At 38.9% G+C, this 23,110-nt stretch overlaps 1 protein-coding gene across 2 annotated transcripts in view; it reads left to right on the forward strand.

The window, feature by feature from the left end:
• CDYL (chromodomain Y like) overlaps nt 1–23,110 on the forward strand; it is a 102,551-nt gene that overhangs the window by 74,455 nt on the left and 4,986 nt on the right. Inside the window, exons 3-6 of one of the 2 annotated variants that reach the window (XM_074899621.1) lie at nt 6,951–6,995; nt 17,487–17,743; nt 18,351–18,523; nt 21,464–21,674. In XM_074899621.1, the coding sequence (XP_074755722.1) occupies nt 6,951–6,995; nt 17,487–17,743; nt 18,351–18,523; nt 21,464–21,674 (686 nt within the window). The remainder of the gene's footprint in view (nt 1–6,950; nt 6,996–17,486; nt 17,744–18,350; nt 18,524–21,463; nt 21,675–23,110) is intronic. The other variant, XM_074899623.1, reaches the window with a different exon arrangement.

Here is a 23,110-nt window from a genome sequence, read left to right on the forward strand (position 1 = left end):
CCTGTAGCGCTGCTGGGGGTTGTTGTGGCCCAAGTGCAGCCCCCGGCATTTGGCCTTACTGAAGCTCATGCAGTTGGCCTCAGCCCATGGCTCCAGCCTGTCCAGGTCTCTCTGCAGAGCCTCCCTACCCTTGAGCAGATCAACGCTCCCACCCAACTTGGGGTCATCTGCAAACTGACTGAGGGTGCACTCGATCCCCTCGTCTCGATCATCAATAAAGATGTTAAACAGGAGTGGCCCCAAAACTGAGCCCTGGGGGACACCACTCGTGACCGGCCGCCAACCAGATTTAACTCCGTTCACCACAACTCTTTGGGCCCGGCCATCCAGCCAGTTTTTTACCCAGCAAAGCATGTGCCCATCCAAGCCACGAGCAGCCAGTTTTGCCAGGAGGATGCTGTGGGAAAGGGTATCAGAGGCCTTACTGAAGTCAAGGTAAATTACATCCACAGCCTTTCCCTCATCCAATAAGCAGGTCGTCCTGTCGTAGAAGATCAGGTTTGTCAGGCAGGACCTGTCTTTCATAAACCCGTGCTGACTGGGCCTGAGCATCTGGTTGTCCCTCATGTGTTGTATGATGGCACTGAGGATGAGCAGCCCCATCAGCTTCCCGGGCACCGAAGTCAAGCTGACAGGCCTGTAATTTCCTGGATCATCCTTCTGACCCTTCTTATAGATGGGTGTCACACTGGCCAATTTCCAGTCTGTCAGGACCTCCCTGGTCAGCCAGGACTGCTGGTAAATGATGGAAAGTGGCCTGGCGAGAACCCCAGCCAGCTCCTTCAGCACCCTCGGGTGTATCCCATCAGTCCCATATAGACTTGAGTGGGTGTATGTGATGCAGTAGGTCACTGACTGTCTCCTCCTGGAATGTGGGGAGTTCGTTCTCCCAGTCTCTGTCTTCTGGCTGAGGAGGCTGGATTCCCTCAGTACAACTGGTCTTGCTATTAAAGACTGAAGCAAAGAAGGCATTAAGCACCTCAGCCTTTTCCTCATCACTTGTTACCATGTTTCATCCTGCATCTAGGAGGGGATGGAGGCTCTCCCTGCTCTGTCTTTTGCTACTGACATAGAAACATTTCTTGTTGTCCTTGATTGCTGAAACCAGATTAATTTCCAGCTGGGCTTTAGACCTCCTGATTTCTGCCCTCTGTAGCCTCACAGCATCTTTGTAATCACTGTGAGTGGCTAGCCCCTTCTTCCAAAGGCTGTAAGCTCTCCTTTTCTCCCTGAGTTGCAGCCAAAGCTCTCTGTTCAGCCAGGGTGGTCTTCTCTGGCGTCGGCTTCTCTTAGAGCACCTGGGGACAGCCTGCTCCTGAGCCATCAACACTTCCTTCTTAAAGAGTATCCAGCATTCCTGTACCTTTATACCCTTCAGGACCGTCTCCCAACGGATTCTGTCAAGCAGGTGCCCAAACAAGACCAAGTCAGCTCTTTGAAAGGCCAGGATGTCAGTTGTGCTGCCCCCTCTTCTGATCTGCCTAAGAATAGAGAACTCTATTATTTCATGATTGCTGTACCCTAGTTGGCCTTCAACCACCACATCATCCACCAGTCCTCTGTTTACAAAGAGGATGTCCAGCAGGGCACCTTCTCTGGTCAGTTCACTCCAGCTGCATCAGGAAGTTATGTCCCACACATTCTAGGAATCTCTGGGACTGGTCTCGTTCTGCTGTGTTGTATTTCCAGCAGATGTCTGGGAAGTTAAAGTAGCCCACAAGAACAAGGGCAAGCGATTGTGAGATTTCATCTAAGTGCCTATAAAATATCTCGTCCATCTGTCTGTCCTGATTGGGTGGCCTATAGTAGACTCCTATTACAACATCTGCCCTGTTGGCCTTCCCCCTGATTCCAATGCAAAGACATTCCACCCTGTCTTCACTACAGTTATACTCAAAGCAATCATAACAGTCCGTGACATACAGCGCCACCCCACCACCTCTCCTTCCTTGTCTATCCCTCCTAAAGGGAATTTACTTGTCACTGAAGTATTTAGTTGCATAAGAACATTAAAAGGCACCTCTGGGGCATATGCTGAGGTGGAATTGTAACACAGGGCAGTGGATGTATGCTATTTTAAATGGACCGTACTTCACCTTTTTGCTTATGAGTCCCAGTTATTTGTCTGATTGTGTAGTGTGACTGTTGAGAGCAATCAACACTAGCTCACTAGTGAGCCTGTGTGGGACAAATGCTTTGGGTTTTATAGAGGAATCCTGACTGGAGAGGGGTTGTTCTCCAATACTTTTGGAAGGAAAATAATTGTGAGAAGTTGTTGTTTCCAATTGCCTTGTGACCGCTGACACGTGTAGTTTTTTAAGTTAACAAAGCAGAATGAAGTCACTGACAGACCCTTTCAGTGAGTGGTCTTGAAACAGCACAGGCCTGAATTCAAGCCACTGGTTTCCCTTTACCACATAAGGGAAACATCTTTTCAATCTTAGAATTTAAGATTATATAATTTCTGGCTTTTAGCTAAACACACGTGGGACTAAAGTTACGATTAATTTCAGCTTGACCTGTAGGATATATTGCTGGGTTTGTTCTGCTTCAACTTTAACCTTCCTGAAGGAGAATCTAGTGAATTAAATGCTGTATTAGTGTTTGCAAACCTTATTATATTTCTTATTTATCTTTGCTACAAGTAACATGAATAATATATACTCAGGTTCGTTTAGCAAAAGAATTAAAAATACTGCATTAACTCCAGTAGTAAATGCTCTAATTATATTACTCCTGAATGGATATGGTCAACATTTTTTTAACAATAGAAATTGTAAAAAAACAGAGCTTAGAAAAGGAAAGAGTAGAATCTATTTACAAATGAGTCTAGTTTATTAAATATATGCCTGACCTTGTTTTGAAGCAGCATTTTTATTTTGGTTCAGAACAGTTTTAAAGGTGTTACATAGAAGGAGTAAATTTGAAAATAAAAGAATCACATGTTTAAGATTTTGGTTTTGTGTCTCCAGTTCACCAACTGAGTCAAATTCCATGATTTGCCCACTTCTGCTCTTGATTGCTTCCTATTTTGTGGTCATTATCATGTTAGTTTTTCATATGTTACAGGGAATATATATATAAGATAGATGAAAAGGAGGGGGGGAAATTTTAACTTCAAACCTTAACCAGCCTAAAAGAAAAGGAAAGGCTTTGCTTGCTGGCTGGTATATGCAGAGTGGTGCACGTTGAAAGACTTGTCTATGGAAGGAGCAGATGAGAACCACCCAGAGTGGCATGGTGTGAGTGTCCCTGAAAACAAAGCTGTTTCATGGGCTTGTAATCATTAAATCATTTAGGTTGGAAAGGACCTTTAAGGTCATTGAGTCCAACTCTTAACCCAACACTGCCAAATCCACCACTAAACTTTGTTCTTAAGCACCACATCTTCATGTCTTTTAAATGATGGGCAACATGGCATGGCATGTAGAAGGGGTGTGTTTTAACATGAAATCTATTATTTACCATAGCTTTCAGTTTAGAAAAAACAACTTTCCCAACAGATTTACAGGCTGTATCAGTTGCACTGTTTTAAGTGTCCTTCAAAAGGCTGACAAAGTCAGCAACTAAACAATACCAAATCGGCTTTTTTGAGTACATATTGCGCTAATATAATTCTCAGACATGTCAGGGCATTCTCTAACAACATTTTCCAGGGGCTTACTGGAACATTTGTTAGGCTCATTTGTGGAGCCTCAGCTTGAATGTTTGTTTCTTTTCCTATTCCATGCAGTTTACTCTAGAATTTGTTATAGTCAAAGCTCATGCTGCCAGGACAGTCCTAGACCTAGCAGGCAGAGAATTCTTGCTTGTGAAGAGAGGAGGTGATGAATAGTCATGCTTCTCTGACTGTCCCTGCTCCTGCTTCATCCCAATGCAGACCCTGGCAGCCTCAGCGTATGCATGGCTTTAACTCCCACCTTACTAGCTCACGTTTCAGTAGGGCATCCTATCCAATTCTGATGCCATTTCCTTTTCTGTGACAACATTTCTCATTTTTTTGCTCTTTAGGTGGTGAGCACTGATAAACTACAAATTGATGGCAGCAATCAAGTGTGCTGTATTTTCCTTGCAGATACCTGCAACAGTTTTATTAATGATTTTTCTGTCTGGGAAAGTTTAAAGAGTTTACATCACAGGCTGTTTTCTACAGTATACACAAACTAGTCCACAGATCTGTTCTAAACTACAATTTGCTTTATGCTTGCAAAAGTAGTTCATAACCTCATTGTTTATTGCAGCCATGTAATTGAAATATTAGAAGATAGATTCATGAAAGGCGGGAGGTTTTTTTAATGCTTTAGCTTGTGGAGCATGAAGGGGTATGTAGCCCCACAATGATACCTGGTCTCTGATTTCATTTCTGCTATTTTCCTGTGCAGATAAATCAGTGGTGTTGGCATTTATTTTGCAATACTGGGACTCAATCTCATAATTAAATGGTTTGCATGAGGAAATACCCACTCTTTTCTATAATTGTTATCTGCTAGTCAGTATATTATTTAAACTGGAGAGAAATGTGTTGCTGTTCTCTTTGGACATGCTTTTCATGTTACTCAGTTACCTTGTCCTCTTTGTACCACCCCCTCCCTGCACATTCTTGCTCCCTGCTTGGTCAGCAGCAGCACTCAAGAACTGATCAAGCTGAAAGCTAACCCGATGCACCCTGGAAAAATGTTTGGCTTGTTCCTGCTGTTCAATTACTTTTGTCAGTTTTTGTGGGGTTTTTTGGCATGTCTTCATTTGTTTATGTCAGTTGATTACTCATTTCTTGCTACTTAGTCATAAGTTGATATTTCTGTCCAAATAATGAGCCTGGAGTAGGAAAACAGTAATACGTTTGCCGGATATTCTGCTGCAGTTGAACTATATTTAATGGTTTTTGTAAAGTTGGTTTAGGATTCCTGTTGTCTGTCAAAAAAACTAGGAAAAAGAAACTCAAAGGGGGTGAAAACACTGATGATGGTAAATAGTTTTAGACTGGAATTTGATTTAACTTTGGAAAGTCTCATGAAATTGCTCGGCAGATGCATCATTGGAGGGAAGGAAGGTATTAAGGAACCCAGCTGCCTTATTGCTGTTGAACCCAGAAACACCTGCGATGAGTGACTTGTTTCTGGTCTGGCAGAATATACAGGGAAGAAACAGCAGTGAAGGGAAACAAATCAATTTTCACGTTAGGTAAATTAGATTGGTTCTTAAGTATTGGGAAATAATTCAGTATGTGCTGCTTGCCCAGATCACAGGGGTATGGCAAGGCTCATGGAAGGTCCTTGGCTGATTTTCCTGAACTTGCCAGCTAAGTGGAGTGCCGGTCTGCTAGCAAGAACAGTCACGCCCAAGGAATGACATGTGACAGATCTCCTTCTCCTTTGTAGCAGGGGTGAACTTGGTTAATACGTTTGCAAGTTGGTCTGATCTGAGCCAGCATATAATCGTGCTGCTTCTTGTTCATAGTCTGTTACCTGGTTTGAAAGAAAGGAAAGGAATGGGGGGGTGGGGTGAGGAAAAAGTAATCCTCTTTTTTTAAAAAACCCACAACCCACACCACATTAATTTTTTTAGAAATTTCAGTAAGCATATAATTTAGTTTAAGAATTAATGAAAAGTAAGATAATCCCACTACAGTATTTTTGTTAATTATAATGATTCAAAAAAATAGCTTGAAGATTAATTCCTTTGAGATATTGATAGTATTTTAACTGAGTGACTCAGTGGGGAGGGGAAATACCTGATGGTGTGGTATCTTCTGTGATGTAGCTATATTGGAAAAGTCATCTACTGTAGTAATTAAAAATGGATAAGGTGTTTGGGTTTGTAAATCACCAATATATTGACATATAGATAAAACCAATAGAAAATTGTGATATCTTTGTTTCAGTTAACTATTGAATTTATGGCAATGTACTAGTGATATGGCAACATATTCTGGGATCAAATGGAGATGCAGAGTTTATTATAACTCTGTATATCAAACTCCCAATGATGAAGAATGCTACCATTCTTATCATACAATAACCCTGAAATCTTTATTGTTACTAACTTCTACTTTTTGGCATCAATAGAAACTTCCATGTTTTAGGATCTTAAAGTGGCATTAATTTCATGTAGAAAACTTTTACTTTTCAATGTATTTCCAACTTCATATCTCTAAGAATAATTCTATGTATACGCCTTTGCTGAGCAAAATAGGGTTGCTCCTGTGTTGAGATATTATTTTAAAATCCTAGATTTTGTTAGATGTAAGTATATATGATAGTGAGGCTTCTGATGGATGTTTTGTGATGGTATGAAACTGCAAAATATTGGTAAAATATATGTCAAGTAATGAGTGAACTCTTGTAAGAAAATGAAATTTCTCTGCAGTATCCAGTATGGCTCTGAGTATTGCTTTGGATCCTTGGTAGCTTTTAATTGGAAGGACACTTTTGAAACATGACTGAGAGCAGTCTTGTTTATAAATAGAAATAAACTACCGAAGTTTAAGGGGTTTTTTAAAGCTTTTTTTCCAACTCTATCTGAAACTACATCAATACAAATTTTACTACTCAAGGTACCTTCCAAATTTGTTAGTCTTTGATCAAGCAAGTCTTGGAGGTATTTCACATTGTGATACATTTCCCATATAGACTATCACATTTGTCTGTTTCTCTTTTTTTTTACTGTCAGTCAGCAATCTTGCCATGTTTAAGCCTTTTAGTCTGCCATTTGCTATATGTACAAAATATTCATACTCGTTATAAATCTCTGGTTTCTTATGGCATGCTGGCTTCCCCACTAATATTTTAATTGACTTTGTAACTTACACTACATTTCACTCTTATTTTTGGTCTAAATCTCCTCTTATTTTTTTTTATCACTGGAAAAATAATTTGTGTTTAGGATCTGTAACTGTAAGAACTTTAGAGTTTTACTTTGCATTTCTAATACCCGTTCTTTATCTGTTTTAGCATCTCCCTGTATTCTTCCCAGTGTTCTTTACTTCCTATTTTCTTGTAAGTATAGCATATTCTATTTTTCCCCTCAGTTCCTATTGACCTGTTTAACCATGTGGACTTAATTGAAGCTACATCTCACTCCTGAAGAAATTAATTCAATTACTGTATAAGTTTAATTCCATTTATACACCCTCTCCTTACGACTGGGGTATCTTGCTATTTGTCTAAAAAGTATTTAATGCAATATCTTTTTACATAACACATCTGTCTAAAATTGCACAGCATTCATCCTGGTAGAAATTAAATTTCAATTCCATTTGCTGATACTGTCCTGTTTCTATTTTCTTTATTCGTTTTGTTTAGTGGTTGGAATCTGACTTGAACAGGTGGGTCCCTGGCAGGTTTCAGGAAACAACCAGTCAAGTAATTAATCAATCATTTTGTCTCATCCATGACATGTTTTAAATGGTTTCTTAATTAAAATTGAGTTCACAATTGTGACTAGTTATGTACTAGTCCCATTATTTTTGTGTACACAATCTTTGCTTTCCTTAATAGTAATTCTTCTGTCTTTCATGTAGTGACATCCTCTGATAATTTTGGTTTTTCTGTGCATTCTTAATGGATTGTTTCCTAAGGCAAGATTCAGCATTTTAGGCATCTGCTGTATCTAAAGATTTTCAGAGCCCATCACCCATGAACCATGTCTTAGTAAATATAAGTCCAAGCACAGCTTTATGAGCTTACCACTGAACATCCGAGTCTCCAGTGGAGGACTTTGGAATTGCAGCAATTGGAGTTGCAACAATTCCCAAGCCCAAAATTCAAATGGAGATTTCCCCCCCCCCCCCCCCCCCCGCCATGTTTTCTCAAATTACCAGGTCGTGGACTGAAGTCCTTCCATGCACCTGCAGTGATAGTATTTTTAAAAAAATATACAAATTGACTATGGAACTATGATCATACCAGTATGACTTCTGTGAAAAGATATGCTCCTATGTCCACCTCCAAATAGTCAAATAAATCTTACTTTCCTATTGCCAGCTACACAAGCTATAAAATTCTGAGGCCACTGCACACTTTGATTTAAAGCATCAGATGTGATATACTTTGTTCTTGGTTTTGAGTAGCAGTAGGCATTATGATACCTAACTAAGCCTCTCTTGGCTTTGGTACGGTTGGTAGAAGTTGCGAAATCATACACTCTGAGTTAGATCTTGACGGGTTTGTCTTTCTTAAACTTGTTCTGAAATTTGCCTTAAACCACATTGGTTTTTCTGTTGTGTTGGTGTTTTTTTTTTTACTCTGTCACATCTGTAACTTCCCAATTTCTTGATTATTTTTTTTTCCCTTCAAAATTTCAGCCTCCTACTACTAGTCTTCATAATCTCTTAGAGGCTGTGGTTTCATATTAATATATTGGTGCTACTGAAACAATGCCCCACTTAAATATCATAGTGCTTATTCCATTGCTTAATTAGCTGTCTCTTCTGTCCAGCAATACTATCAATATTGCTAATTGTACTTTAATTTAGATACATATAATTTCTGTAAAGAAAAAAATCCAGTACTTCATAAAAGCAGATTTTTACAGGGGAAAGTAGCTTTTGGGGGATTGGGACCACCTGTAACTAATAATCCTGGCTTCTATACTGACTCATTCTGTAGCCTGAGGGAAGCCAGTTTTGCAGCTCTGCACCATTTTCTATGTATGGCAGCATGTGTTAACTACTTAATTAGTGCTTTATGGAGTTATCAGTTTAGGCTTTTTGTCTGTGAGATTTTCCCTTTGATAGACAGTTCATAAATATGACAACAGTCAATGAAGTATTAAGCCTAAGGTCTTAAAGAGAAGTTGATTGCTTTCCTCAGCAGTATGAAGAACATGCACCCAAACACACTACCATGCATGTGTGATCCATCCTGCTGTGTAAAGGCAGCTCACTCCAGTTCCTCCCAGCTGCTGGCTGAGATTTGGAGCATTGCCTTCTCTGTTCACTGCTTTCAGCTGTGGTTATTTTCTTGTGATTTATCCTGGGCATGTTTTTGCTTGTTTACCATTATATTCTTGACTTTAAAATTTAATGAAAATGTGTTCTTATGTTGGGCATTTTCCCAAGACTCATAACCATCTTCAAGATCTGTGCTATCTCTGCAAATCCCCCAAGGTGGAGAGCTATACCATTTGTACTGGGGTCAAGCTGTGGGGCAAAATGATGCAAAGACAAACAACTCCTGTGTTTTCTAGTAGTTGCCTGCAGTGATACAGGACAAAGCCTGATTGATGGGGGATATCATGTAAGCTTTCCTCATGGAAAGCAACCGATCCAAGTGGTATCCTACTGTTGACTTTAGGATGTGGGGTGGGGGTGTGTGGTGGTGGTATTTGGTTGTTTGGATTTTTTAAATGTTTATTATTTAATATAGGAAAATAAATAATTCTGGGTATTCTCCATGAGTTCTTGAATTCAGGCATGTCCTCGCATACTTGCTGATCCTAGTTAGTATTGCCAAAAAACAAACAGGAGAGATCATATTCAGCTTCAGAGCACAGATTGTATTTACTTACTCCTTTCCATCATACCTCATTTTAGCTGTTGTCAGTAGATCATATTTGGGATTTATTCCTCTTCAACAATATAAAAGGACAAATTTGGCAAGGTGATACTGTTCTGAATTACTTTTCCAGTTCAGAGCATCTAACTATCCAGCACCTGTCGCATGGGATACCCAAAGATACCTTTCATCATCCTGCTTTTAATGTGAGCTTCTTTTCCCAGAATACTGGGAAACCTGGTGGAGAGATTGCCTGTAGAACAATTTGTGAATGCTTCTTTAGATGTGGTGTACATAGCAGTGCTGTGCTTTGCCTAAAAGCAGGGTCTTTCAGAAATCTTCTTGGTTCAAATCCTTTACTCTCCAGTGGAGACTACTTTCCTTTGAGTACCTCTGAATCAAAAGTAAGAACCATGCATTTCTGAATGTGCCATTCATCAGAGGACTCTAGAGCTGTGTTTGTGATTCTCTGAGACCCCTAGACTTCTTTTCACTCATACGTTCTCCCTCTGGTGTCTGCCCAGCTCTGCTGATTTTTGCTCTGCAACTCTTCAGGCAGCAGAAGTGGCCAGGGAGCTAACCAGCCCTCTTGCTTAGGTGCAACACTCGGGACTAAATACCCAGCGCTGCAATATTCAGGTTTTTTTCTAAGAGGTACCCAGAAGCCTTGAGTGAAGACTCAAGAGGAGACTCCTTTGTTCTTCTCCTTTGCACCCCAGCCAGTTATTTCTGTCAAGGTCAGTAATTTTTGTTAAGAGAGTGCTGCGGCAGAACAGCTTGCCCATGTTAGTAGCAGCCAGCTACATTAAATATTGCAGGTTACCCAAGTACAGAGTATATAGCTGGCCATGTACTTGTGTGCTGGAAGATGGCCTCTCTGCTGCAAGCTAGTAGGGCTTCAGGTAATTTATTCTTTGACCATCTCTTAGTGAGCCTGTTGGTGAACACAACCTGGAGGTTGAGACATCTTCTATTAATAGCAGACATTAGACAGTGTCTGGAAAGACACTTGTACCACTCAGAGCTTGGAGTCTCCTGTAAAGCTTAATACATATACGTCAGTGTCCTGAACTTCTGAAAGTCCTCTAGTCCTCTTCGTCTAATACTTTTCTGCATTGAAATGCCAAATATTTTTGTGAGCAGTTGTGAATGGAGCTCTAGCAAACTGTGGTATTAAGCCTCATCTATGTGATAAAAATGAAATGTGAATACTTATTGACATCTTATTTTAAAAAAAAAGGTAAATTAAACTATTCTGAGCCCATCTATCTAAATCTCACTAATAATTTTTAGCTAACATATTTTAGAAAGCTTTCACGTCCTTACAAGAATTATGTCATGTGTATGTGGCACGTATATGTTTGTGTCTATACTGAAAACTGCCTGGGATGTCTGTTGGCTGTATCTGTTCTAGGCTAGCCTTACATTAGGGCACTCTTATTCCACAGGAAGAGAGACATTTTTTAGATCACTTTGGGGATTGGACTAAATTGCAATGAAGTGCTCTTAATATAGAATGTGTTCACCTTAGGAGTTAGTGTGAAATAGCTGGGTATACTTCAAGTTTAAACCTTAGCCTATTTTGCGATAGCTTTCCTCTATAGATGAGCCCCAAGAGATGTCCTTACTTAACTCTCAAATTTCAGAGCATTTCAAATGAACACTGCGTATCATAACGTGCAGCTCTGAGGATATCAGTATATGAGGGTTTTTCCTTATGAAATGTTCCCAGTACTCAAAAAGGAGTCTGTAACCTGGGGAAGGTTTTTCTTATTTGTGAGAAAAAGAAATACAATTAACTCTTTGCTTCCCCCGTCAGATACTTTGGTACATGCTACTGTGAAATATGGCTGGGATTTCTTGACTGGAGTAGTATCAGAGGCACTTAGGAATTTTTACATACATTTTTTCCTTACTGCCACCTTGAATAACAGCTAAAATGGTGAGAATTATCATGTGCATTGTTTTCTATTTGTCAGTAGTATCCCAACTATAGATTCAATGGAAGAAAAATCTCTAAAATGAGTCTAAGATGACAGTGGAAGGGGAGACAGAGCAATCAATCCTATTTTATCTTGATGCCATGATAAAGGAGAAAAAGAATTTGCTTACCTGAGCAGTGTTTGTTTTATATATTTCTGGTGAAATAATAAGAACAGAGATGTATTTGGAAAGCCTTTTGCAATTGTTAGGAGAGGGTTGTTTTTTTTTCCATGGTAAGACTGCGGAAAGTTTACTCGATAACCTTATGCATAAAAATGCACAGTTCATTTTTGAAGGTAGTAAAACTTAATCAGACTTTTAAGAGATTTGTTTCCAAATTACCTGTTATTAATGTTGTCCTTGTCTGTTTTATGGGTATGGTCTTAACAAGTGTTACAGAATCACAGAATCATCTAGGTTGGAAAGGACCCTGGAGATCATCTAGTCCAACCGTTCGCCTAGCACAGTTCCCAACTACAGCATATCCTTAAGCTCTAAATCGACCCTACTCTTGAACACCTCCAGGGATGGGGACTCCACCACCTCCCTGGGCAGCCCCTTCCAATGCCTAACAACCCCTTCTGGAAAGAAATGCTTCCTAATATCTAGTCTGAACTTTCTCTGGTGCAACTTCAGGCCATTCCCTCTTGGCCTGTCGCTTTCTACTAGGCTAAAGAGGCTCAAACCCAGCTCTCTGCAGCTTCCTTTCAAGTAGTTGTTAGGTCTACTATTTTTTTTATTCCCATCTTTTTGAAGTATGAAAACTTTCTTTTATTTCCACTTTATGACTTAAGAATTTTTCTTCTTACAAATCTTTATAGTGACATTTCAAAGGAAGCTGGAAATTTTGATTCCAGAATGTAAGTGCCATAAATACATATACTCAGACAAAAAATGAGCACATATGTAGGTTTTTTAGAACCCTTATTTTGAATTTCTATAATCTGTGCCAATACACTACAATTCTAAGAAATATTTGCTGTGTAATTGCTGAGGCAGAGGTGGAAAAAATATTGGAGACATATATTGTGTTTGCTTTGTGGTATCACTGTCTGGGGTTGGTGTCTCATTGTGTAGAATATTTGATGTAGTGCAGAGTTAAGACTGGAAAAGCTTAACAGTATTTAGAGTTAAAGCTTGCTAGTAATATGAACATGTAACAAAACACCACTGTTTGTAGGCAAAAAGGGAACATGAGGCAACTGCACTGGAAAACTGATGTGAAGTCTTGAGGATTATATATATACAGGGGACTAAAACAGGAAAAGCATAGGACGGACTTTGGAAAAACTTCCTTCTAGCACTGATTTTTTTTATTTTATTTTATATTTAGATTTTTTCCCAATCAGTTTTGCAGATCAGATTTTTTTCCCCTCTGCAGTACTTGAGTTGTAACCAGTTACAATGTTATTGTTGCAGTTAACACTTTAAAAAATTGTTGCTGCTGGTGTTTGTTCATTTGCTTATTCAAGTGGGATGCTTCTCCCGGTGTAGGAGAGGACATGGTTGGTGCGTGAGTGTACAGGAAAGGCATGAGGGTTTCTGAAGCTCCTTGTGAGCACCACAGGCTTATCTGAAAATACTGAGTGATTTTGTGATTAAAATGAGATTACTTTCAGCACAGATGAATGCCAAGCAATGAGGAAGGGACAAAATGGACTTTTATGCAAAACTATGCCTATAGCAAAACATAAAACCATGCCTGGACAATGACTGGTTCCTGACTACGTGTTACTGCTCAGGAAAAGGGCATTGCGTTTGTTCTGGGTAGTTTTCTGCAAACACCTGCTCAGTGCTAGTTTCAAAAAAAAAGAAAAAAGAAAAATTCAACAAAAATTTTTAGAAAATATTATGGAAAAGGAGTAGAGGACAAAAGAGGATTTGAATATGCCACGTTATAAATCCCCATTTTAAACATTGTGTGCCATTTTGGACCCTGTTCCAAGATTTAGTAGAAGAGGAAGAGGCATGGAGAAGAATGACAGCCTTGGGCTGGCTTCTGGAAGACGAAAGGGTAAAGAAGATTGGGACTAATCAATCTGGAGAAGGGATGTGATGAAAAGGATGAAGAAAGTAAAGATATATGTTGCAGAATTTACTGCCAAAAGATACTTTGGAAGACCATAGTGGTTTCAAAAGTAAATGGAATAATCCTGTGGGGGATAAAGTTTTAATTACATGGGTTTGGGTGCAGCCTATGGTTCTGGGCATGCCAATTTTAGGATTCACTAAATTTCTGGTGCCTGGAGTTGAGGAATATACTCAGATAACATCCTTCACATCTCATATCTTCTTATGCTTGTTCCTTAGACACCTGTGCTAAGCCTTTCAGAAACAGCATACTCTGTCAGACAAACCTTTGAATTCAGACCACCACTGCTAGTGCATGTGTACTCAAAAAGAAGCACGCAAAAAGAGGCTTGGCTGCTTCTACAGCACCTTTTTGGATGTGTCCCCAGTATTGTTGCAGGGAGGGGAGTGTTTGTATTCAAGGCTCGCTATGTAAGCTAAACAGAACTTCTCAAGAATTTTGGAGACAGTAACAGTGAGGCATGAATAGCTTGGAGAGGAGCTTGGTATATTAACTTTTTGATTGTTGTGAAGTTGTGTGTTACTTGTTTTGATTTTAACTCTGTTTATTTAGATGTCTGGCATTGTGTGTTTTAACTGTTATCCCCCTCAGATTTTGGAGAGGTGGCTTTCTTCTGTCTTTTGCCAGCGGAATGGGGATGATGATACCTTTGCTGTTCTGCCCCTTTTCCAACTTATGTATTTTGCATCTGTTTTCCTTTTGAATAAGACCAGCTCCTTTCGTTGCCCGTAGGTTGTTTTTTTTTTTTCCTCTAAGAGCAGCTGCATGAAAATGGTGACTTATTACCAAGTTTTGATCAGCAGCTGCAAAACCAAGCAGTTCTCTTAATTTTATTTTGCATCTGTATGGTGAAGCTTTGCGCAGCAGTAGTATGTCTTCACCTTTGAGAAGATCACGTTGCGTTAACAGTTTACAGTTGGGGTTTTTTTTGACTAGAAGAGATGTTTACCTCTTAAACCAATTTCTGCATTAGTTGACAATATCCAGGGTAAATTGTCTTTTTTCCAAGCCCTTATTGTTTTTGGAAGGCTCAGTTTGAAAGGAGAAGGCTGTGGTGTTTTGTGTCTTTGCTATGCTGTGTCCATTAATGTATTAAACTGCTTTTGTTTGTTATGAAAATCTGTATTTCAAAATTGTAAAATACAGTTGTAATTAACCTGAAAAAAAGTAACCTCAGTGCAAAATCTTCATGTGAGGAAATCTATAGCTATACAGTTAATCCTCTCTGGCACTTTATTTTTTTATTTTCATCCTCATTTGCTGCAACACATGGCCAAGACTGTCTCTTCACTTTTGTGGACCAAATGCTAAAAGAAAGAGCCCCCTATGCTTTAAGGTGTAGAAGGTCACAAATTTACAGTGACAATGATAAACATTACTAATGAATGTATTTTAATTGTTTGTGCCGTTTACTAATCTGTACCAGCTGGCCGAATCTCCCTGCACAGAGGTACAGTTTCTAGAGCCAACAGGTTTTTGATTCCAGTCTAAGTATCCTAAAAGCATATTTACAAGATTGGATGTAGGAGACTTCTTCCACTGAACTGCAGCTGTCCCTTGTTTGTGGTTTGAAATTGCAACTATTGACAAGTGCAGACAGAGTTTACATAAAAACTCAGAAGGTCTCTTGCCAATTCAATAAACATGAAAAGTAGCGTGTGGTGTTTACATCTTGGTCTCTCTTGCCAAATGTTTTGTCTCTCAAAGCATATAATCATTGCCTCTTCAATCTCAATAGTAATTTTCTGGTATTTGAGTATGCCTTTGGAAGTACAGGTCATGGGAAAAGATCTGCTCAAAGCTCTTACACAAGTTTACTGACTCTCTTTTGGCTTAGTCTAGTCTATTGTACTCTCCTGGTTCTCCACTTTTGTCACTATTGGCTAGGACAGAATCTTACATCAGGGTTTAGAAATCAGAGGTGACTTCCGTTGTTTTAATTTACCTTACCTATGGAAAAACAAACCATTCTGGCCAGTGATACCATTTCGTCTTGTATTGCTAATGAAATATGGGGCAGCAGTGGTGTTCCTGCAAGTTCCCTTTGCAGGGAATTCTTTTGAAGGAGAGGAATCAACATAGTGTGGTTTACAAGGGAAAAGTATCAAAAGCATCCCTCATCTATTTCATGTTTGTTATGCATCAAATTTTTATTTATTCTGCCGTGAAAAATTTAGGAATAAATGTAGAACTTCTGTGACTATGTAAAATATTAATTTTCCATTTCATTTTTGTTCACCTCTGTCTCTGAGAGTAATCACAAACTGAATTCAGTTTCTTACTCTTCACTTTAAACAGTTTAAAAAATCTTGAGTTGTCTTTAACTTCACAAAAAGTGATACGGTAAGAGGATTAAGTCACTAATACATCAAGAAAGACTTTTAAAAAGTAAAATAAAACCTTATTGGTTTATGGCTTGTCAGACAACTTGCCTAATTAATAATAACAGATTTATAATCAAATATGTTAAAATATTTGGTATAAAGACTTAATTTATATCTGAAGGCAGTCTCTGAAACACAGGAAAATGTATAATGTTATAAATTTTAATTTCATTAGTCCTAATATCTCTCTCATACTTCATATGGTTCATAGTAAGCAACACCTGAATGAAGTTAAAATGTGGAGATATAGGATATTCCACTTATTTAGGTGAGACTGTTTAATGTCTTCATTGGACCCATGTGTGTTTGAAGTATCTTGTAAATAAAATAAATTTACAAGCATAGCATTACCTATTATTAGAACTTTAAAAATTTAGCTTCTTCAGAAAGATAATGACAAATTAAGCAAGATCCATCGATGGCATTTAATTAACAATTTGTACATTATTTAACTGTACTTTTTAAGACATATGCGTGATGTTCTGAAGTTTGTGAGATAAGGGCTGTGGGTTTCCATTAGATTTTAACAAAGTCTTAGACCTCAGTTTTCAGGAAAAGGCTTTCAAAACTTTCCTCTCTCAGCCTGTAACACATTATTCCAATGTGTAACCCTACTGTCCCCTCCCTTAAACATACTCCATTACTTTAATCTGACAGACTTTGTGGAGATTTTAAATGCAGACTTTAACATAAAGATGGATTATAGATCAAAGATGTTCTCTGATTCTCCTCTGATGAATTCTGGTTATTTGGCATTGTGTTTCTAATGTGGAGTACAGAAAAACCTGTCCCTTCCATGTCATGAGGAATGGCTGTTTACTTGCATGCCTTCAAATTCTGTCCATTTAAGTGACTGGGAACAAGACCAGAAACACATAATGCTCTATTTGCCAGTTCTAATAGCAAAAATTGTTTAGACTTGAGAAATATCTCATTGTCTATGAATTCATTAAAATATCCATCACTGCATGGGTCTTGTTTCCCTCTCACAGAAGTATAGTCTGTATTTCTTCATTTCCATTTTCCCTTAAAGACTGTTATGCTTTATATGATCTTGTCAATTCAAATTCTTTATTTGGCTTATTCTAAGTGTTGTTTTCTTCAGTATATTAATTTCTCGTGGCGTTTGAAACAAAAGGCTTCTGCTTTCTCTTTGCAATCTTGATGCTGTTAGACAACTTTAAGATCTTGGAAAGGGAGAAAGAGCATTAACTTACTGAAGTGCATTGCCATTAGGAAAGTTAAATAAACCTTTCCCTCCTAAAACTATATGATGATTGGTCAGTTTGGCTTGTTTAAAATGTATCTTCTCACAACTGTAAAATGAATTTCTTGGATCCCTTTGTCACTTTAATTTTGTTCTGTGCACAGTGTCTATTTGTGTAACGTTTCAGTAACTTCCAGGGGACTGAATTTCCTGTTTACTGTGTGTTCTTAATATGACTAGCATGTTTTCATGCTAATAGGGATTTTTGAAACTGCTGAGCTAATAAAATGTAATTAATAGAATGTTATTGTTTAAAATATTTCCAGGTACATCCACCTTTATGGAAGCATTAGCAGCCAATGGTACAACCAACATACAGACATCTGTAACAGGAGTGACAGCCAGCAAACGAAGGTTTATTGATGACAGGAGAGATCAGCCTTTTGATAAAAGGCTACGTTTCAGCGTGAGACAAACGGAGAGTGCATACCGGTACAGAGACATTGTTGTCAGGAAACAAGATGGATTCACACACATTTTGCTATCAACAAAATCATCTGAAAATAATTCACTAAATCCAGAGGTCAGAACCCTTCTGATTGGGGGTGGGGTGGGGGTGGGTGGCAGGGAAGGCTGCTGGAGGAATTCTAAGTTCTTGCCTCATTTATGCCTGTTATTCAGGCACAAACATATGCAAAACAAGATTCAGGTTGTTGCTTGCAAGATGTTACACATACAGCTGACTTCAAGTGTAGTTCAGTTGAGCTTAAGAACTATGTTATCTGAACATGGAGATGTAGATAAGATGTGGCGATTTATGAAGTGCAACTTGAAACAAGCTTTAGCCTGAATTAAGGTTCTTTTTTTCTGAACTGGTTGCATGTGCCATCTGCTGTCCAAATTACAGAAATGCTGAGGGAGTGCTTTAGTTGCAGATAACATCTGATAGATCTTTTCTTAATGATTTAATTATCTTAGTCTAGTTACAGTTTTGAAATGCAAAGCCTTTAATACTTTAGAATTTTCATTGCATAATGAAAAAAAGTACCTCTTCTAATGTGATGGTTGAGTGGATCCTAAGGAAGAATTAAAGATGGTAAAGATCTCCTGTGGGGAGGAGGGGAAGAGAGCAGTATGCTACTTTTTAATGATGGAATAAAAAGATTCTAATGAATTTTTTATTTTTTCAGGTAATGAAGGAAGTCCAAAGTGCACTGAACACAGCAGCTGCAGATGACAGTAAACTTGTGCTGTTCAGTGCAGTTGGTAGCATTTTCTGCTGTGGTCTTGATTTTATTTATTTTATACGACGTTTAACAGATGATAGAAAAAAGGAAAGCACTAAGATGGCAGAAGCTATTAGGTATGTAAGATTATCTTCAGTCATCTGAGTAGGTATTCTTCATCATGTAGTCTGGCTTGTTTTATCTTTTTTTTATTTCAAAAGCTTCTAATCCAGCACGATCTCAGACATTCACCTGTTATGTGATATAGTGTGCAGCGCTTCTTTATACTCCTCTCCTTTTCTATGCATCACTATTTTTACTGCTAAAATTTAACCATGAAAACTGGTGGTATGCTAATACTCCTCCAGTCAAAACCAACTTTAAAAAATTTGAACAACCGTAGGGTTTCAGGAAACAAAATTTAACACACACAAATACAAGATATGCATTGAAGAAGTAACTTACTACATTCAGAGCAGTGGAACGATGGATATTTTAGAGAAGTAGATTGATACTAGTGAACATCATCCCAATGCTAGGTACCAAACCTCTAACGTTTAAACAAAATGAGCTGAACTACTGCAAACTAGAATATATATGGAAAAAAGTATAGAACTTAAAAGACATGTTTTAACAATACAAACAAGTATCTTATAATTTGAACACTTGTTTTGAGGGCCTGGGCTCTTGGATTACACCTCTTGTATGCTTCCAGAGTATCTATATTCTTTCAGCGACCTAGGTTCTGTTGTCATCATCAATATTCATGTCCCTAAAAAAACGCCTTGTAACATGTAAAGCCTGTTTCATTAGAGGCACAGTTGGCTCGTAGAGATGATAATAGGTTTTTTTTCAAAGACAATTTTTCAATCATTCCATTTAAGAATTGCTTTTTAGGCATGGCCAGGGAACGAAGGCTCTTAATGCTGAACTTCTGTCACGAGTTTAATTCAGGCCCTTCCAGAAGCCTGATTTTTTTTTTTCCCCCCCATTATTCATGGTTAATAAAATGGATGAAGGTAACTTAAAACACCTATGAGCACCCCCTTCAAATATAATAGTGGTATTTTTCATATATATGCTAGAGATGGTCCTCTCTGGAATATTCAGACATGATTAAAATTATCTTAAGCCTCTGGATGGGATGTTTGTATGACAACTTGCATAAGATAGTTCCAGGAATTTTTTTTGTATTCATCTATTTCAGTTCATTAGAAGAAGTTAAGAAGCAGCAGGATAACCTTTAGTGATGGATGCAATACAGTAAAAATGTCCTGTTTTGCACAAATACAAAAACATGTAACGCAGATAAAGAACAAACTTTAAAATTTTCCCTAAATCCCCCTTTTCAAAAATTTTTATAAAAATTCCCATATTTCAGCATCTAATACTGAAATGAGAAATCGTCTGTCATTCAGAGGAAAGGAGTGCTTTACACGTGCTGACAACTGTATGTTGTACGTTGTGTTCTTATCAGAATTTGTCATGTACTTGAGGTAAATACAGACAACTTCTTCATTGTAGGTGTAGCTATTACCTGAGAAATGTCCATACCTCAACTTTGAGGTTTTAGAAGTCTCTACTTGGTTTAACGCGTGCGTACACACACATGCACATATACACATGTTTACTTCCTAAGAAGCTCTTGAAGACATTTATTGTTTGAGAACAGAGAAGCATGCATTCATGCTTTGTGGGTACTGGAATGAATCGTCATTTTCTGTTGATAATGAGGCTGACAATATGCATTTCTAAGTTAATATCATAGCACCCATAGTATTATGCCCAACCTGGAGAGGGAGATGAGGAGGGGAGGTTTACAGGTGTGTGGTATGTGATAGTAGAGCTCTACTATTTATGTTTTGTTCGTAATTTAAAAAGGCAGATTGATATATTAAGAAAAGCTGTCTCCCAGAAATCCAGAAGTACTCCTTAAGGAAGCTCATTAATGCCTTTGCCCATCTTCACTTATATATCTTATACCTTCACTTAAAAATATAGATAGATACCTTATATCAGTATCATGTAAACACAGTGAAGACCAAGCAGGGCTGTAACCACGTTGTTGCCCATAGGTGAGGTATGACCACAGCCTCATCTGAGGGGGCTGTGAGGCATGTGAATATACCACAAGCGCTGTATCAACTGGTGCTTGTAGGTGGGATGTTAAATTTGCACCTGCCCAACTACTGTGGTTTGTTAGGCTGGGAGAAATGCTCAGATTTCATAGAATCAGAGAAGGATTGAGGTTGGAAGGGACCTTCGGAGCTCATCTTGTGCAACCTGCCCCTGCTCAAGCAGGGTCACCTAGAGCAGGTTGCCTGGGACCATGTCCAGGCAGGGTTTTTCAATATCTCCAAGGACGGAGAGTCCACCACCTTGCCAGCTGCCTGTTCAGTCACCCTGACAGTAAGAAAGTGTTTCCTGATGTTCAGAGGGAACCTCCTGTGTTTCAGTTTATGCCCCTGCCTCTGGGCACCACTAAGAGGAGCCTGGCCATACACTGGTGCCTGGGGTTGGCCTTCCCTGTGTGCAGGACTTCGCACTTCCCCTTGTTGAACTTCATGAGGTTCCTGTAAGCCCATTTCTCCAGCCTGTCGAGGTCCCTTTGGATGGCAGCACGACCTTCTGGCCTATCAGCCCAGTTTTGTATCATCAGCAAACTTGCTGAGGGTATGCTCTGCCCCATCACCCAGATCATGAATGAAGCTGTTGAACCATCCAGCGCTGTCCCCTGGGGTGCAACGCCAATTACTGGCCTCCAACTAGACTTCGTGCCACCACCCTCTGGGCCAGCCATTCAGACATTTTTCAGTCCACCTCACTGTCTGCTCATCCAGCTCATACATCAACAGCTTGTCTCTGGGTCTTATGGGAGACAGTGCTGAAAGTCTCACTCTGAAATCCAGGCAGACAATATCCACTGCTCTCCCCTCACCCACCAAGCTAACCACCTCATGGTAGCAGGTTATCAGGTTGGTTTTGAAAAGTGATGATTTATTACTGAGTTTTCAAGGGCTGGTAATTTTACTCTTTTTCTCTATATGTAGTGAGTGCATGTTTCTGTTTCTCTTCAGGAATTTTGTGAATACTTTTATTCAGTTTAAGAAGCCTATCATTGTAGCAGTAAATGGCCCAGCCATTGGACTTGGAGCATCTATATTGCCTCTGTGTGACGTGGTTTGGGCTAACGAGAAGGCTTGGTTTCAGACACCATACACTACTTTTGGACAAAGTCCAGATGGATGTTCATCCCTTACATTCCCCCGGATAATGGGCCTGGCTTCTGTAAGTAGCTTGCAGGGTAGGGGCTGACAGCTTCACAATGCAGCTGTGATAACTTATCCAGAGTGATTTCAAGACTCCTTACCTTTGCCGTGTTGTCTCTTCTTTATTTATTCTTAATCTCATGAAAACCTTTCATGAGAAATCAGTATTTATAGCTTCTCTGCTCTGTGCTGTTACAACCTAGTCTTCACCTGCATGCACAGAACAGAAAGCAGGCACGGGACCTAATCCCACATCACGGGAACCCTTAACCCTGACGGTGGCAGAAGGGTTATGTCCTGTGTTCCAGGACGCACCTTTCCTGCTGATGCCTCGTGAGGACCAGCCACCTGTGTCTTGCGCTCAACACAGCATCGGAGCGCAGCAGAGAACGGGCTGGTCTGCACTCGGTGTCGTTACATCGAAGAGTGTTGGATCACCAGCTAGGAGCAGTCTTGTCCTAGCGTGCAAAATAAGTAATTCAGCTTCCATGCACTCGTTCTTGAGAAGTCGTGTCAAACTTCCTTACTCTGCAGATCTCTGATGTTTAATGCTAGTGTGTTATCCAAGAAAGACTGTGCAAATCAACTTTGTGAAGGATTTTTTTTTTTCAGTCTTGCACTTGATTTACAGTATTGCTGGATTGAAAAAAAACAATGGTAACACTTTGCATTGTTGTGAAAGCGTAAGCCACATGTTACTTAGTATCCCTTTTCTTGCTTTCCAATTAGATGAAAGAAAGGTAACAAGAAGCTATTTAAAAATCTCTTACCTACATTATTTTCATGTTGCTTACTATTTTTATGCTGTTCTTTGAAAACTGTTAGACCTACGTCCCACTCCAATTTGAACATTAACAGTATGAAACAAGGGCTTATAGCTACACCTGTTTTTCCTAAATTACTGTTTACTATAAAAGCAAATTTTTCCCTGTAGGTATTTATTGATTTTAAAAATACAGATTTCTGTACATTTAAAGCATCAGTTTGAATAGATCTAATGTCTAATTGTGTGATGTCTGGATTTAGTTATTAGAAGAGAAAAGAAAAGGTAACTGATGTAGATTAACAGTTATAAGAGTAACTTTAATATCTTAGCATGTTCCAAAGTACTGATTGTTCCTTTCCCTTTTTATTTGGCCATCCATCCATTCATCCATCCATTCCATCCATACCCATCCTTTAGAGACTTGTGGTTGTTACTTTTTGGTTTTTTAGAAGTTGTACAAAAAACACAAGCAGCTCTTCCCTAGTATACTTTTTCATGTGTGTTTGTGAATGCTGTTATTTTTAAATATAAATATTTAAAATGAAAGTTTTCGGTGATAACAATTCCATAATATTCAGTGTAAGGCGGGGGTGGAGAAGTCCACTGTTTTCATACTATCTTCAACACTCTGCAGTATAGCAGTGTTAGTGCTGTATGGGACAAGGTTGGACTTTAAGCAGCAAATTACA

This window comes from Athene noctua, chromosome 2 (assembly GCF_965140245.1).
Source record: "Athene noctua chromosome 2, bAthNoc1.hap1.1, whole genome shotgun sequence".
Lineage (NCBI taxonomy): Eukaryota > Metazoa > Chordata > Aves > Strigiformes > Strigidae > Athene > Athene noctua.